The following is an 18,634-nucleotide window of genomic DNA, read 5'->3' on the forward strand; positions in this document are numbered from 1 at the left end:
GAGAGACTCTAACCAGCATTTTAACGTGACTTTACACAGGTACAGAATAGTCCTAGTGAAACAAAAAAATCACATTAAAAGGAATGGGACAAGCTTTAAGAAACGCTTCCAAAGGTGTTACAGTTTTGGCATTTGCATGGATGCATTTGGCTTGTTCACAAATAAAGTAATTGCACAAACCAGCAGTTACTTGGATCTGCAATCATCTGACGTATATGTGTAAATTATTTTTTTTAGACACATATTTAGCCAAATCCATCTATGATACTATTAGATGATGCTATTGTCAAAAGAAATCATTCAAAGATGAAAGAGGTTTTGAAGATTTCTGGTACACTGTTTCATTTATTTGACTGATGCTTACTACATTTTTTCAAGAAACTGAAAAATGGGAAGAGAAAGAAGAACAAAAGCAATATAGAAATGACAGAGGGAAAACTACCTGGACCAAGCCTCATGATCTTGGGAACCAATCCTTTGTACAGAGCCAGAAATCTGTAGCAGAAGAAAAACAAACAAAACATTTCAAACAATATTCTTGCTCTAAAAGAAGAATGGAATTTTAGCATGTGTTTGTTAAAATGCTGGCAGAGCACTTAGAAGCAATTATTTGAAATTACACATGTTCAATAGCAGGCAGTATCTGGATTTTAACATTTTACAGAGGCAGATCAGATGAAGAGAAAAAGTTAATCAATGTTCAGTCACAAAAGCTACGTTGTGAGCCTAGCCAATCAGAAATATGACTTTAATCAGTGAGATGGTTTTACTTTCAAGACAAGTCTGTTAACAACAGCTGCATACATGGACAAAATGACTGCTATAATTGAATAGCAAAGCTACAACTCAGTCCCCACTTGAGATATATTTTAAAAAGTTGGAAAATGTTATTGCCACAAGGATCTGTCCCCAATTTAATTATTTCAGCAGTCATTTTAAAGGTACAGAGGTCTGTATAATTACAATTAGATTAAATTGGGAAATATTCTGTTTTCTGTTGATATTTTCCTTTTACAAAATGAAGGGTTGAAAAAATTACACGAGATATACAAAGCATTTATTTGTGGAACATAAATTTTGACAACCCAATAATCATCTTGTAAGTCTTTTGTAAAAGTTCACATGGAGTAGGAGGATATCTCCACGTAATTCTAAAATACATTTTCAAAATGTTATATTGTGCTCTTTTAATACGTGAGTTCAGGGTGGCTTAATGGTCCTTGTCAAATCTGAAATATAACAACATGGTTTTATGGACATATGAACTAAAACAGAGGTCTGGACATTTATTAAAATAAGAATGTTTTACCCTTCCTCTTTATAGACTGTTGCCATAGTTTTAAAACAGGTTCTGTACTTGATCTCTCCAGGAACTGGCTGTGGTCCTTGAATCCTACTTTTTGCAACATCAAAAGGAATGTTAATAATTGAGGCTATTGTTCCTGAGACTAGCCCAATACCAAATTTCCTCAAAAACTCCAAATTTGGATCCTACAAAAAAAGAGAGAAAGACAGAATAAAAAGGGAAACGGAAGGACCTATGCAGGTTAAGCACTATAAAGTAATACGTATTTAATCAGAAAACTCACACAACACAACACACTCGTGTTATTTTAGCGGAACACATTAGGATTTCCTATGCTGGAACTTGTTTTCTTGACAATCCTATTGGCTATGTTTTTACACATGGTCTAAATTGCTGAAGTACACATTTCCTCACACAGGATTTATAAACACAGTTCATAAAGAAAGACTGGTATGGCATATGGGGATGATTTGTATAATTGGGCTTCACAATGTACTTAGTATTACTGTATCAAAACAGGAGAAATCCAAGCACACTATTAGCTAATTGGCCAGAATATTTTACAAATGACAGCAACTTCCACCATGAAGCCTACTAAAACGCTCATTTGTGTGTTGGACCCCCAAATGCTAAATTAAATAAAGGCTAATCTCAGTCTGCTGCCATTCCCCTCCAGGTTTTTTACATTTATTTTCACATGTAGCTGATCCACTGTACTGAGAAGTGCTAGCTTCCTGTTATTAACAATCCAACTCGGCGCAACTGCAAAAGAGCCTCCACGTTCTGCGCATTATAAACGGTGGTAACTCACTCAGCTAATTGGCTGAAGAATTTACAACAGATTGTTTCCGAACCCTACTATATATTCACGGTCAAAGTTAGAAGCAGGTTAGAAGTGCATCTAAAAACTTCTTTGCTCACTCACAGTTCACAGTCCAACAGGGTTTTATTTGATCTTTGAGAAAGACCTCCTACCTTGGCATTTTCTATGACATCAAAGAACTCGGAGTTTATCTGCGAGTCAAAGTCTCTTCAAGCAAGTTTAATCCTATTTCTCTAAGTAGTGGAAGTCACAGGGAAGTGTGTTCCAGTGCATTTCCTATGCACATATTTTTTTTGCTATTGGTCTTCAACAGCAAGGACACTTTTTTGCTATACCAGGCTCCATATATGCAGTTCCATTTTTTTTTATGAAGGTACTTTAATTATAGAAAATCATCAGTAAAATAACCAATGATCTTGCTACGTTATAACATCAGCACAATATTAAAAGGAAAGAGTTCTTTGTTTCCTAAACCTGTACGTTTGTGACTGAAAAAGGAAACAATGAAGAAGTTTTCCTTTCCAGATTAGCAACAAGAAACATAAATTAAAACTTCCATAATATGCATTGGACAAAGTCCATACAGGTGTTTAGAGAGAAATGTCAAAATCAACAGGGCTTTTTATTACTTGCAGAAAAACTCAACACCTTGATTTCACAAAACATGAAACATACTGGTAATACCTTTTAAAAATTAGAATGGCTTGTGGTACATAAAGAATTGCAAGACCTTATTAACAAAAAGCTTAGCAGCAAATTTCTGTTTATTCTGTGCATACTGACAGTGGTTTAAATGCAAATAAAATAAAGCCAATATTTCTGGTATCTAGAGAAGAAAAATGACCCCTTTTGAAGTTCGAGGGGCAGCAGTATGGCTGCCCCGTTCCAGCATGGTGCCTAGCTACCTCCAGGCAGCAGGCGTATGATTATACCCACACCTGAGAGCTAAGTACTATTCCAGATTGTACTAACCTCCCCAAACCAGGCTGCGGTGAGGACGCTACCACTGCTCTGTTGACTTTTCATAGTCCAGAATGGTCTGAAATATCTTTGTCAAGCAATTTGGTGCAAGGACCCCGTTTTCCGTAGCGCCAAGCACAGTGGGCTGCCCTCTGGGCTAGGCAATATGTGTCAGGCAAAAATATTTACTTGTTAAGCACTGAATTTCAAGCCTTGCTGCTCCTGAGCAATCCCTTATATTTGAACAATGGAACATTTTCATGTTTTGGTGAATTTCCAATGCCAGCGTCGCCTGTTTTGTGTTTGAGAGTGCCACAGAGTATAGGATATAGTGTGTGTCTCATCAGGTGAGCATCTATTGAAACCAGACTCTGCACAACACCACTAAAATGAAACGACCACAGATTGCTTTATATCTGTTCCAGTATTTGTAACACTGAAAATGTTGAAAGGCAGCATTTTGCTCATTCCCAAAACTGGATTCTAACCAAATGTGCTATGGTATACACTAGCTTTGCTATATAAATTGATTTTTTTATTATGTATCTCATGGGAAAGGTTTTTGTGGCATTCGTCACTGTAATATTTGGATCATTTTATTTGTATAACAGATTCAAAATAAATTTAGCTGTTAAAAACAATTGAAAAGTTATTTTTTTCTAAAAGCACAGAGTAGTGGCTTTTGACTGTGCTGCTGCTTCCAAGTGAAAAAAGAGATTCCCAAACATAATTTATGCCTCTGTCTCCAGTGGTTACATGGACAAAGGAACATTGGCTGTCCATCACGTAGGTGCAAGCTGGTGCTATCAGGAGGCAGTGTCTTTCTTTTTATACCAAAATCTGTCCTTTTCCTACCCCATGGACAATGCCAAAATATTCCTAACAGTGTAGGACCCTGTGAAAGGAGACATGAGGATAACAAGTCTGTCTAGTGCTAACACTGCAAGTGGCTAGCAGAGCCAGTTATCAGCACGTTACTGTCACTAACGTCTGCACCATGAGTTCACTGACTCAATATTATACGTTTCATATTTGGTACATTAGAAAAAAAGATTCTGACAAGATCCTCTTGCTTTCATAAATGGCAGAACTGGAGGAAAACCATATATGAATTCTGGTTTTAGGCAAAGGTGACTTATCAGCAGTATGAGTAGAACACGTAGAACAGAAACTTGATTTTAGATGGTGCCACACCACAGTACAGTATACCACAAGGAAGTGAAATACCAGTTTACTTATTCACAATGGAATAACTTTGCCGTGGTTGGATAATGTAATCTATGATCATCTCACCTTTTTACCACGCTCTTCACAATCAATAAATATTATTTGTCTAAAAATCAATAAAGATCAATAAATATTAGTTTGTCTAACTGAAGCTATTTTTAGATGTTTGTTTGCTTCAATATTTGGATATTTGCCTTGACATCTTTTCACGGTTTTTTTGTTTTTTTTCAGTTGATGAAGGTACATATCTTATGAGAAAGAACTTCTATAAATATGTTTTAGTACTTCTGAGTACCTTGTAGATAAGCTCACTATATAAGAGTAATGCTTACTGGATAAGGAGAATGCCAATTCCTGACAATTTGCATGAAGAATAAATAATAATAATAGAATAACGTTTGAAGTTGGTACCTGCAAAGCAGCCTACTGAAGTTAGCCTGAAACTAATACTTAGACTGGAATATTTGCATTAAGTTTCTTAAACTCCTTTGAAAATGTTAGCCATAATATAGTTTTACAGATGAGTTACACTTGGCACAAAAGTGCCAAAAGTGATTTGAAAGGACTGCTAAATTTAAATTTGTTTGCTCAAGGTCACATAACGGGTCAGGGGAGAAGCCAAGAATGGAGCTGAGAGGCTTTGCACTGTATGTTGCACACTCCACCTCCCTGTGTGCGACAAGGAGGACTTTAAAAGACAAGGCTTTAGTTTGGCCAACTCTGGTTCTGCCTGGCATACCTAGGAATTAGGGGACTGAAGAGGGAGATAGGCCAGGAATAAGGGGGGTAGAGTTGCTTCTTGGCCTTTTTGGCTAAAGTGAAGTGTAACAGCATAGGAACTCCCACGGCAGGCTAAGAGGTGCCACAAGACCTGACCTAGGCTGCATTGACTATAATCAAGTGTTTGGCAGCAAAACAGGCTGTAAGGAACTGCTTTAGCCAGCCTGATAATTGGTTTTAATCACTAAAAGGATATTCCTATGGTAACAGACAGTGGAAGAAAGGAACACGTGGGTCTGAGGAAGGGGAGCTTCCAAGACAGAAGAGAAGAGGTATTTTCAGACAGAGGCAAGGTGGGAGATAGCTCTCAGGAAAGCAACAAGGAACAGACGAAAAACTCAAATGAGTTGCTTTAAACACAGACACTGAGCCAGAACCCAGAGGAGAGACAGGGTCTGGGTCTTCCTGCTGAGTCCCAGAGGACAGCTGGGAAGAAAGGCTGTCAAATTCTGCTCTCAGAGAGGGAGAGGCTGGTACAGATGTGATCAGGTGGTTTGGAGGCATGAAACTCCCAGCAGAAATCAGCAGTAAGGAGGAGAAAATGATGTAGACTCACTGTAAGGCTCCAGAAGGAGTCAAAATGAAAAGATGAAAGTGAGTCTCATCACTGTTGTGATAACATCATGCTTTGATTCTTTTAAAGAATATTCACAATTTTTGTTTGTGACTTAAGATTTGACCACAGCTTAAGGAACAGCTTCATAGTTTCATGGCTTCATAGACCCTGAACTTCTGTCCATCTCATGCATTTAACATAGTAAACTCCTTATTGTAAACTATAGCCTGCTGTCTGATTAGTACAATGATGGTCTGATCTTTGTCAAGATGCATAAGAAATGTTGAAATTATAACTATAATAAACATATTGATGACCAGGAAAGGCATTCCAAAATGCATAGTCACAGCTGCACTTTGTTTGAATTGAATGTGCTTTTTCACACTGGTATTATCTCAGATTCCTCCTTGAGTGCAATCTCATTGCAGCAGACATTTATTTAAGTTTTTAAAATCCACCTGTCAGATGTCTGACAGCATAAGAAGATGAATGACAGCCACTAGGATAAATGTCCTGGCTAGTCTCCAGAGTGACATGGCTGTCTGCTGTACAGAGTATACATTTTCAAACAGTTTGCAATCCTCTGTGTTTTGTTTTTCGCACAGTACAATTTCGTGATAAAATGATTAATCTTACTCCAGATTTCTAAGTAGCATTATTATCTATTATTTACTCTTTTTCTATAACCTCTTGGACCCATAGGGCAAGACTAGGACTTCACTTCATTTAGTCCTAAAACAAACATCTGCACCAAAGAACTTTTGATGTAAATAAAAAAACAAGAGACAACAAATATGTGGTCACCAAATACAAAATGTACAGAATTCTGGAGACTCAGATCTCCCACATAGAGTTGGTCTATGCAGATGATCAGACTGTTCATAAAGTGTTGGGGTTACAAGCAGGTGACCTTTTCATAGCATCGTTAAGACACTAACTATGCAGAAAAGGAATGGATATCTTATTGCTTACCACTGCATCCAGTACCTTTGTCTGCACTATCTATCTTCAGTCTCAGCTATACAGTAATTTATGAAACAGAAAAAAAAGGGTAGCCCCATGAATACCAGAACTAAAGAAGTTTGGTGTCCTATGGGTTCTTGTGACTAGTTGATACCAATGTCTGGAAAGGTGCAAGCTCAGACTAAGGATTACATGGGCTTTTCCCCATGGAATCCAGTGTTTAATAAGGCATAAGTTCCCACTGAAAATTTCTCTCACCTGGGGCACTCATAAGTTGCACTTGTAGGATCTCTCCTCCTTTTAAATGATTATTTGTAGGTCTTGCAAGAACTTAGCTATTTTAAGACTGCCTCTGTCAGCTATGGTCGAACCTGGTTATCAGTTTCAGGATTATCCTGATTTCCATAGGAAAACAGAAGAAACTCGCTTTTTCTTCTTCACATTTTTATTTTGACTGAAGATTCCTCTCCTGAAAATTCGTATCTGTTTTGCGTACAGGAATACTGCAGCACAGAAGCAGCTGAGGTAGCAACAGAGTCTCCTCCTTTGACACAACATCTTTTGGTGGTGATGGCCTAGGCTGAAGTCTTTAAACAACACAGGCTGTAGTTTCCACAGCCGCAAGACACCTCAGATTGGAGGCTGATCAATGGGTGGCTTGGCTTGTAACATTGTACTGGATACAGCACTGCCCTTTTTTTTTTCCAGTTCACAGGTCATTCTGAAATCTGCGCTTGGATGGTAGCTCTGAGGTTATTCTGTTTCCCACTCTGATCCAGTCTTCTCCTAAATCACCTTGGTTTACTATTTTTCCAACGGTGTTGTACCACATGCCCTTTTCACTGTCTGTTCCTACATATAACTTCTATGTTGGCATAGATCTGAAAACGACTAAAAATAAAATAGTTGTCTACTCTCTTATTTATTCGCCGAGCTGAACACCATTTTGGTTTCCCACCCCTTCTTCGTTGCCTATAGAAGTGTAGAGCCCTTTCTCTGACAAAACAACACACCGCTCAGCTCCCGCTGTCTGATGCAGCAGCCCTTTTAACAGGAGGCACATCTGTGGCAGCTGGGGCAGGCAATGCCTGATGTGAAATGAGTTTTGCAGTTGGCCATGTTTCAAAGGCGTCTTTTAACAGTAAGGAAATTTCATATCGTTAAGAAATATGACAGCCACTTGGAGGTGGTAGTGAGCAAAGGTTTTACTGAAACTAGTGTTCACCATCAAACCTAACTATGATAAAAAATTGAAAAGCGAGAGGTGCTGGACGCCTATGAAATGTGCTATAAAAGCAGGTGCCATAAAACTGAGACGATATAAATTTGCAGACTAATTTGATTGCTAGTGCAGATGCATAGCTGTTAATGCTCTATGGCTGATACATTAGTGGCAATTGAAACAAGTCTGGCTTATTCCATTTTCAGTAAACAGAGCATGAGGTTGGCTGTAAATGGTCTGTTTAGCAGAATAGACTGAACATATGAAAAATTATTCATTACGAACATTTACAACCCACACTTGTCATTTATATCACTTGACCACTCAACATAAAAGGTTTATTGTTTTTGGCAAAATAAGCTGCAAACATCCTTAATTGGGATGCAAATTTAATGCACAGTTTAGCACTGTTGACAGCTAAAAGGCTCATACGGACATTTCCATACATTTTTCCACTTACGTTATAGATGGTGAACAGCAGATACATAGTCAAGAGCCAAAATTATTTCAAAAGTGTAGTATTCTTATTTCATGATTTTTATATGTTTGTCAATATCACAAGACTGACTTTAAGAATTTCTTTTCTGGCAAAATATACAAAGTAAACAAATTAGGTTTTGTAATGAAATCAAGTATGTGAGAAACCTTGAAAAGTTACAACTGTCTAATATTTTTCAGACTAACTGCAAAACAGCTTCTATAAAATTCCTTGTACAGGTTTGATAACTCTTAGCCTCTAGTACCTGCCTACTGACAGAAGAGGTTTAAGTTACAGATCACAAAATATTGTTGAATACTTTTATTTTCCAGTCACTGAACTGAAGTTCAATGCATGTAAATGCCTGAGACATACTGCTGGCTAACACAAGCCAGATGAGGCCTGATCTGTACCCTGTTAAATTCAGGGTAAGATTTGCATTGATTTTAATGGGAGTTTGATCAGAATTATTGGCCATATCTATATGTACAGAACCGTCTATGGCACTGATGCCAGCTGGCCTAGAGAGTCCTATTAACTTTATTAGTGCTATTAAATGCTATTACCATTCAAAACAGACTGGCTGCATGAAACCTGCCTATTAGGAATGGTTCCTTGTCTGCGCTAGCTCCTAAGCCATACCCAGGAACAGTGTTGGCTGGCCTGGGCCAAAGCTGTGCCAGGGAACATTTAACAGCACAGATGACTGAGTTTCAGTGACACCGCTCAATTTACCAGCACAGTTGTAGCCACTGTGCAAGCCACCGTGCAAGCTGCTTTGCACTGGTCGAGTGCAAGGCAAACCTCTCCACTTTTTTGCAGTTAATGCAATCTAATCCTACATTGATTAAATTGCCTTTTGCTTTTGATAGTATGTTCAGGACAGCTGGGCCACTGGCTGACACCACTGAAGTAATTTCTCTTTCGTTTTCTAGATGTATTTAAATCTATGTTGTAGATGTTAACAATTCTCTGTATCATACAAAATCTGTATAAAGTGCTAATTTCCCTCAGATCATAAAGCTCTAAATCTTCCTAATCATGCAATAAATTTTTCCCATTTTTTAAAATCTGAAAGGCTAGGAAAGCATGCTGATGCCAAATACTATTACTATTCTTCAATTGCTACACAAGAACACTTCAGGATTTGCATAGAAGTTGCACACAAGCTTCTTTGTCCTTACCTGCATATGATTCTGAATGTTCTGCATAGTGATTATAATTTTTTCATCTTTTGATGAACATAAATCTGTTTACTCCTATCATAGTACCAAGCTATGCTTGTGCCTTGAGTTTTTAGAATGTGTGATTAAAGTACATTGTAAAGTATGCGCTAAAAGAAACCTGTAGAAACTTGTGGGTTAGCTGCTCTTGAACAATTCAATTTACTGTAATGATCTGCAAATAAGAACTGGAGCTTTTCTCCATTTACACAATGTTGCCAACAAAAATACCAGGCTACTCAGAAGTGCAGAAAAAAAAGAGGTGTTACTTCATCTGGGAATAGAAACTGATCCCTTTTGATGTAAACTGCAGCTTCTTACATGAATATCACTACATATTACACCTATGACTGTTTAACTGTCATCATCTAAAAATCACGTTAGTGAAAACACAGTTCAGCAAGTAACGTACTGGAGTCATTAATAAACCATTAGCTGTTGCTCACAAAGTCATTTAGAAAGTCGCCAGTATTACCACGTTTTCATTAGTAAAATTTCCCTTTGTTGTAAAGGGAAATGTTTCCTTTGTTATGTAAAGGAATATAAGATTATCAGACAAAATGGCTTCAAGTGAAATTACAGCTATAGATTCTTTTTTTTTAACTTACGCATAGGACATACTACATAAAGCCCCTGTGCATGACCCCGTAAGTCCTGTTTTGGGCTGGCTCCCTCCCCTATGGATAAATCTGTCCTGTTGTCCTGCAACACTAGGTTGAACTCTCTTTTGAGTAAACGGGCCCAGCACATGGCCAGAATACCCTACGTACTGCAGCTCTGCCATCTCCTCAAGCTTCGCCCCTTGTTTTGTGAATACTGAAAGAAGTTCTAGAAACTGATTTTTCTCTTCTAAGCCAGTTTACCACAAAAAAGTGCATACATACCTAACATAAGCATAACATACCTGTATCCTGATTTCTGCCTTTTTACATTGCTATCATGGTATAAAGGGAAATTCATAAAAATGAGAATTCAAACACGACTACTTTATTTATACTCAGCTTTGCTTAAAAAGCGAGAAGTACAAATCCTTGGTTTGCTTCCATTAAAATGCTACAGATTTCTGCAAAACAGAGAGCTAGGTTAGTCACTGTTTATTACTAAGTACCACAGCTTTGCACAGAAAAATACAGTGTTAATTAAATTGCCAAGCCTCTAATCTGTTTGTCTATTGCACTGTATGAAGAACTTACTTTATTGACTGGAAGAATGTTTTTCACATTGAAGTAGAATCCAAAGTAAACCATGTTAAAAACTCCGTGACGGCCCAGTGTTGCAGTAAGACCTTTGTTGAGTCCTTGGAAGCCCAGACCATCAGTTTTAATGATCTGCCGAGCTTGAACAAAGCTAGATGGTTGCTACACAAGTTAAGTAAAAGAAGGAAGAGATCATCTTTACAAAAAGAAAACAATAACCATAGCATCATTTCAATCTTGTTGACAAACACAGTGTTGCCAGTTCTTGTCATTTTATCTTAAGTCTCACCATATTTGTTATTTTTGCTTTCCTGTGATTACGTAAAAATCACAACTTTCATTAAAAAAAAAATTCCTCATTTTTCTGATTGCAGAAAAAATATGAAAGCATAACTTGAGTACTGAAAAGACTAAGGATCCCTTAAGCAAAGAAAAAGGTCTTAAAATCATAATTAAAAAAAAATAGACTTTATAGAGCTACATGTGGCTTTGAACGTGTGAATTTGGCAATAGTTTTTCTATCATTGATGCTGTGCTGTTAAGATTACGACAGATGAAACCCTTACACAACTAGAGTATGTAATAATTATTCGGGACAATAAAAAGATAAAAACAGCTTCTCTAGTAAAACCAATGGCACAGGAATATGCATGGTGAGGGAGTGATAAAAGGGATAGAATTGGAACAGGAAATTTTTGAGCCATTATGGCTAGGGAAACAAGTCCTTGGGAGCCACAGATTAGAGCAGCAAGGGAGGCTATAAATATTTGTGTTGAAGATCAGTTCGGCAGTTTCCAGGTTCAATGTTAGGAATACGGTTGAAAGGTGAAAAAAGGCATATATACTGTCTGGGAACCCTTCTAGATCCTCTGAGGTTCTTTGTGCTGTTAAGAACGCAAACCACTGCTTTAATACACTGACTTTTGAAGGAGTTATTTGGTACACAGCACCTTTTAAAACCAGATCACATGTTAAACTTTCTTCTTCTAGTGCTGAAAATCTTGAAAAGAAGGTGTTTTGGTTTTTTTTTTCTTAAGCATCCAACTGGAAATCCTGTTTTGCCCTCCTAATGAATTATTTGACTTGAAAAGTGTAGTTAGATTTTGAAAATCAGAACACCCATTTAAATTCCAAGGTACAGATTTAGGAAATTGACTTTAGAAATCCTGTTTTGAAAATAATGCCCAAAAGGCATAGAAATCATTTTAGTCAGCCAACTTCCATTTAATGAAAGGCAGAAAGGAAGAAACTTCCTCAGAATCCACTTATATAATGATCAGTTCCTCAGACAGGATCTGCCTGACTACGTACACATTTGATCTATTTTCCAATATACTGTGATACTCAGAATCCTGTGTTCCCCCCTTCTGAACATTTTAGATTTCTTTTTAGCAGAATTATAGAAAAGTTACTTTCAAAAAAGTTGTTGACTTGAGTTTGGCTTTCTCCAAAGCATAAAGCCAGCTCTGGTTAACCAAATATTTAATTAGAAAGGCAAAACATGACTTCCAGTAGGAGGCTCAAACATGAAAATATAGAAGAATTTTGACTACAACGCTGTGAACACTGCTAATTTCAATACATTTATTTGTTTAATAGCTTTCCATTTCAAAATATCACAGTGGTAGATCAACAGCATCAGCCAAATGATGCCTGTTACATCCGACACAGCATATGACTGCTTATTTAGGTGACTGACAAATTTAGTCTTTAATACTAAGTTTCATTCTGTTTTTTCATATTTGGTAACTAATATTATCCTGTTAATGCTCTGCATACATTTTACTATAGTTTACTTTTCTAACTGCCCTCAGTGATTCAAATCAGCATCTATTCTAAATGTAGATACCCAACACGGACTATGGTCCAGATACTAGCAATAACATCCTTTCTCATGCACAAAAAATGAGGATTAAATCTTTAAAAAATAACTAGTGGTCCTGAACAAAGTGATTTAAGCTGAATACAGCAACTTTCAACAGTAAGGCATCCCTTGGTCTCATCTTGCATACGGATTTACTAATGACTCAGAGGGGAAGCCTACCACATGCTAAACACCTGAGATGGGATTCATTAGTCCAAATGTAGATACCTGCAATGTCTACATCTACATCTGAGCTACTCAAAAAGACTCCCTTTTTCAATCCTTTAGCAATAAAGAGGGCTCTCCTAGACAGCACTTCACTTCATCCAAAGTAGGCATCTAAAATGTCAGCTGATCAAGCCATAGAAGGTCCGTGTTTCATCACTGATGATGGAAGTACCTTAGGATGACTAATTCAGATGGAGGAATTTATTGTATAAACATGTGGAGTTTAATTCACTTCACGTAACTGTTGACTTATATTTAATAGAGACCTAGTCAGTGGAATTTGGAGTCAGATTCTTCTCATCATAAAGCAGAAACTTGTATTTGTTTAATTAATCACAACTCTTAAGTCAGGTGAGATATTTATTACCACACCAGCTTCTGTAGCCAGTGAGTTATCCATGGCTACAGAGAAAAGAAAATAAAAAAAAGAAAACCAAACAACAAGGTGTTGGACCTTATAACAGTTTATCTTAACAAAAAGTCACCGTTATTTTTACCTGTAGCAATCCACATTACAAAAGTGGGGATATGTGATTTGTAGTGGCCTTCCTCTTTAAACCTATCAGCCCTAGAAAGATGATCTGGTACCACAGAATAATTCAGCTGTCATTGGAGTGTGTGAATATTTGCTTTGGGGGTGTGCAGGAGTCTGGGTGTGGGTGTATGTGTTCATGCTCTTCCTTGTTCCTTTTAAACAAGTTATATTTATTATTTCAATACAATAGTCAAAGAAATATGTGAACTGCATTAGGTTTCATCATATAGTATGAAAGCTACACAATGGCACAGGTACATACTTAACCCTTTTAGAGAAACAGTGCATGGTAACGAAATGAGTGTACCATTGCCTTACATGGTATAATATAACATGCACGTGCTTCTCCCAATAGGCTTGAGTTTAAATGCTCTAGTGTGGAATGTTCTTTAACATATTATTAATGAGAACTTGAGATCACGGTAATGAAGTCACTGGAGTTTTCCTGATTTACAGCAAAATGTGAAATTCTAACACTTTTTTTAAAAAGATATATTAAAAATTGGTATGCCTGTGATTTAACTATCTTTGTGATTTAAGAACTTCAGTCCCTTGTATTTTTTCATTAGGGCAAACAGACACCTTTATTTATATTTTAGATGTAAACTAGGTTCCTAGTGGAGTGCCAATAGCATTCTTTTACAATTTTATTTGTATGATAATATACTATTATTGGGATTTTGTGAAAATCTGCATTTAAATTAAATTCAAAGAATATTCACCTGAAACAAAACAACTCAGAATGCTTTTGAACAGCTGCACTGTGATTACTGGAGTATTCTGAAGGTCACCAAGGAAGGGATGCTATAATTAAAGTAAGTAATTGCATAAAATTTACTAACTAACTAACTAAACCACCCCATACTTTGTTATAAAGTTTGCAATAGAGAAAAAAATTAAAATGTATGAAGCGAAAGGATATATTGGTCTCTTGGAACTTTACAGGAACTAGTCTGCTCAAAATATAATACTGGTGTATTTACACTCAAACCCAGAGGTTTTATTAAGATACGTTAATTGTACCTTCACAACTGTGAGGCAGAAAGTTCCAGAATATCTGCTTAGTTTACTACTGCTGGAGCAGTAGTAGTCCATAATTTTTTCATATCACCTTCCTGAGGGAGAGATCCTCACACACATTGCTTTCTCCCACTTTCAGTCTCTCTCCTTCCAGGTTGCTAATCTTTTTACTCCTGCTTTCTGTTTAGCTTTCTGTTTCAGTGGCTTTGCTGCCCATGGTTAAAAAATGTCTAGGGTGGAGACTTGGAGCAACCAAACATCTCTTTCGCATGCATTGAGAATCGAACAGAAATTTACCAAATGTTTTAAAATTTATTCTGAAAGAGAATGCTTCTCTGGATGAGTTACGGAGTAGGTACCAGCGAGTCTATGACATCTGGAAATCAGTGGCAGTATTTTGCCAGTGTACCCAAGGAGCTTGGCCCAAACAACTCATGTAAATGGCCAGGTGATAAATCCCTCTACTGTGCATCCCCCAAAAGGGTTCAATTTGTGCAGATGAGTGCTACAAGGCATGCAAGTATTAACTCAGTCAAAACTTAATAGTAGAATATGCAAAAATCATGGTTCACCAGGGATTCAGCCAACCTTTTCATGCCATGCTTATGTGATTTGGCACTTCTACCATGGTACAGCTGATTTCTCAAAAGCTTTTGAAAGAGCTGATTTGACAATTGTTAGTCTTATTCACTGAAAAAAGAAAGAAGGAACTGTGTGACTGCCTTCCTTTACTTTAGCCTGGAACATTTTCTACATTAAAATTAATTGAAGCTGGTGTATTCCTGGGAACACTTGATTTTGATGAATCACTGTTTTCCAGTTTAATCTTTTCCCCCTTCAGCAGTACCCAGAACCATGGACAAAGTCCGTTTTGCACACTGACTTCTTTGAACAAAACAATATTTGAATAATAAAACTCTGAAGTGAAACAGGAATTTAAATTATCGGTGTGCTTTATTATAGAACTATTTCCTGGTTTGTGCTTATAAATGTGAAGACCTATAATAAAAATACTTTCATCCAAGACTCTGAAACCTACCAGCTACATTTTTAACATAAAATACACTAGCTGGACCGTGGCTAGGGCACGGAGCCGTGGTGTTTTACGCTAACCTTTGGTGCTCACTTGAAGTCTGGAGCTTGCTGGGGCAAATGCACTGTGTACAAGGGGCTCAGGTTCGTACTTCTGGATTACAGTTCCTCACAGTGCTGGGCTGCTGGCTGCTCTGGAGGGACGAAGGTGCACTTCAGGCACGGAATATTTACAATGGAGATGCTGAAACCGCTGACAATACTATATGCATCTCTGCATATCTGAAGGCATCGTCTATTGAGTCTGTTCTCTCTCTTTTCATTTCTGTTAAGCTTGTGGGAAAATAATTTGCATCAACTCAATATATTATAGACATTCTGCTCTAAATATGAACTTTGAAGTGCGTTATGCCTAATAAAGCAGAAAAAGAAGAATGGAGCAATTCTCATACCTCTGTGAAGGCATTCCGATTTGTCTGTAAGGTAACCTTTACTACTTCAAAAGGGTTAACCACAACTGCCTCTGTCAACCCAGATCCCAAGCCAGCAACGGCAAATGCCTACGAAAGTTAAAATTAAAGTTAAAAATTAAGGAATAAAATTTCCCATACATCAGATTATGAAACTGAATGATACAATGCAAACTGTGAGATTACAATAATGCAGCAGTATTCTATTACTAAACAACTTTAGCCCTTGATTAGATGCTGACAGTTCATGAAGACAATGTGACAATACCCATAAACCACATTCTGAAAAATACAAAATCAAATCTCATAGCACTGTCAATGAATTCTCTTTTCAGCTGGAAGAAAAATTGTGGTAGCAATTTATTATGAAAACATGGAAAAAAAATGCCCTTATGTTATCTTTGGGTGGAGTCTGAATAAAATCACAAATATAAATGCAGTTATGCAGCACTGGAAAAAATAAAAGGTCTGCACTGAGCAATAAGCATATAACACTAACATATTAACTTCAAAAATAAAGGAAATGTAAGAAATTCACATAGTGCAGTACTTAAGCAAATTGCACAAGTAGAAGAAAAGTCCTCCTAAGAAAATATCAATCCTGAAAAGGTTTATAGGGGAATGAGTGGCACACATGGAAATGTCAGCACCCTCTGCAAGAATGAATTAACTCCATTTACTTAGAAGCTGATGGTACATTACAGCCATAGAAATGGAGATATTCACTGCTTTGCTTTCCATCCAGCATTTAGAAATACCTTAATTAATTTGTAACAGAAAAAGAATATTGAAATATTTAGGTCAATTGAGAAAATTCAGAGGGGTTAATTTTGGTGATAATTTTACACATTTATTACCTCCATTTAACATCTCCAAACTTTCTAAGGGCTGAAAAGAGTCCCAGGACCAAACCACAATATACTGAGTACATCTGCTAAAATTCAAGGAAACCAATGGTAATGAAAAAACAATAGTGAGAAAAATAAGTTATTCAATACAGAGGGATTTGAGCAGGGACTCTTGAGAGTGCAGGAAAGAGAAGAATGGTAAGTAAGGAGGGTAGTGGCAAGCTCCAGCCTTACTGCCTTTGGAGAACACTGTGTTACCAACAAATCTATTTTTCCAATATGAGATGGGAACATAACGTATCCCTTTCACCATCAACCATGAGACTGAAGCCAGCAGGAAGATGTTGCTCATGTATGCATTTCTCTTTTAACAATAAATGTTGTCTTGATATGAGGTCTGTTGAGGCACCTAGAAGCATTCTGCCTAGCTTAGACCCTCTCAGCCTTCTTTTTCCCTTGCTACCATGGTTATCTTGGGGGCAAAAATGCCTCTATGGTAACAGAATTGCACTAAAAATGTCAGAGGTGTCTGATGGTTGCTGCATCTGCTATATGAATCAGAGCAGTTTTTGGTCAGCTACTGCATGTTTACAAGTTTCCAGCATATTTTCCTCCAGAAAAAGTGATGGTGTACTACGGAACCTTAAACTCTGTTCTTTCCACTTACTAGAGAACGAATATCAGACTCTCTATTTGCATCTAAGGAAGAGAAGAGCCTGCTGAAAAAAACCCAAGATAAAACAGGAGATACTGTAAACAACTATAGGGTCAGTGGAATAATTAAGAGGAAGAGTAAACTTGCTTTAAATTAGTTAATATGCTTCCATGACCATTCAGTTGCTGCAACGGAAGGCAAAGGTAAATGGCAGTAATACTGTTTGAAAGAGACCTGAAATAATGATAAAGCAAATGTCTCCTTTTTTTCTGATGTCATTTTTGTTCACATGGTGTGGAGAGTTATTTGTTCTTACAAGACAAGATTTTACATATTTCCTTCAGTCATCACAAACTTCTCTCGAGAGCCAAAACTATAAAACAAATTCCAATTCAAAACTCATTTGACCAAGAAATCTATAATACAGCTGTTCAGGATTTTATTGTTTGTTATTTAACAAGAAAGAGGGTATTTACCCTCCTCCAGATAATTCACATTTTTAGTCTTGCTTAATGTTCTGATACACTGATAATTATAAGAAAAATGCAGGAGCCTCTACAGAGAAAAAAAATATTTAACAAATGCAAAATAAGTAAACTGGAAGGAAGCAACAGATTAAAGTAGAAGTACTGAATGAGAACTTATTGAAAATTTTCAAGAAAGAAATAACTTGATAGTTAAAAATGGCCTTTAAACAAAACCTTATGATTTCAGGGAAAACTGGCCAGCATCTCCCATAGAAGTTATGTGCACCCTTTTTCAAGATTTTTCTGAAAATATTATCACGATCAGTATTGGGAAACATTCATTACCAAAACCTTTATAGTGTAACCATAAAGATATCAAAACTCAGCACTGGTGAGGCTGCACCTCGACTACTGTGTTCAGTTTTGGGCCCCCCACTACAAGAGAGACGTTGAGGTGCTGGAGCGTGTCCAGAGAAGGGCAACAAAGCTGGTGAAGGGTCTGGAGCAGAAGTCTTAAGAGGAGCGGCTGAGGGAGCTGGGGTTGTTTAGCCTGGAGAAAAGGAGGCTGAGGGGAGACCTTATTGCTCTCTACAACTACCTGAAAGGAGGTTGTAGAGAGGTGGGGGTCGGTCTCTTCTCCCAGGTAACAAGTGATAGGACAAGAGGAAATGGCCTCAAGTGGCACCAGGGGAGGTTTAGACTGGATATTAGGAAATTCTACTTCACTGAAAGGGTTATCAAGCATTGGAACAGGCTGCCCAGGGAGGTGGTTGAGTCACCA

At 37.3% G+C, this 18,634-nt stretch overlaps 1 protein-coding gene across 3 annotated transcripts in view; it reads right to left on the reverse strand.

The window, feature by feature from the left end:
- SLC25A21 (solute carrier family 25 member 21) overlaps window positions 1-18,634 on the reverse strand; it is a 272,008-nt gene that overhangs the window by 3,813 nt on the left and 249,561 nt on the right. For all 3 annotated transcript variants that reach the window (XM_075503179.1, XM_075503180.1, XM_075503178.1), the window contains 4 exons: window positions 15,866-15,973; window positions 10,732-10,896; window positions 1,310-1,491; window positions 443-495 (listed from right to left, as the gene is read on the reverse strand). In XM_075503179.1, coding sequence (XP_075359294.1) covers window positions 443-495; window positions 1,310-1,491; window positions 10,732-10,896; window positions 15,866-15,973 — 508 coding nt within the window. The remainder of the gene's footprint in view (window positions 1-442; window positions 496-1,309; window positions 1,492-10,731; window positions 10,897-15,865; window positions 15,974-18,634) is intronic.

This window comes from Mycteria americana, chromosome 5, assembly GCF_035582795.1.
Source record: "Mycteria americana isolate JAX WOST 10 ecotype Jacksonville Zoo and Gardens chromosome 5, USCA_MyAme_1.0, whole genome shotgun sequence".
Lineage (NCBI taxonomy): Eukaryota > Metazoa > Chordata > Aves > Ciconiiformes > Ciconiidae > Mycteria > Mycteria americana.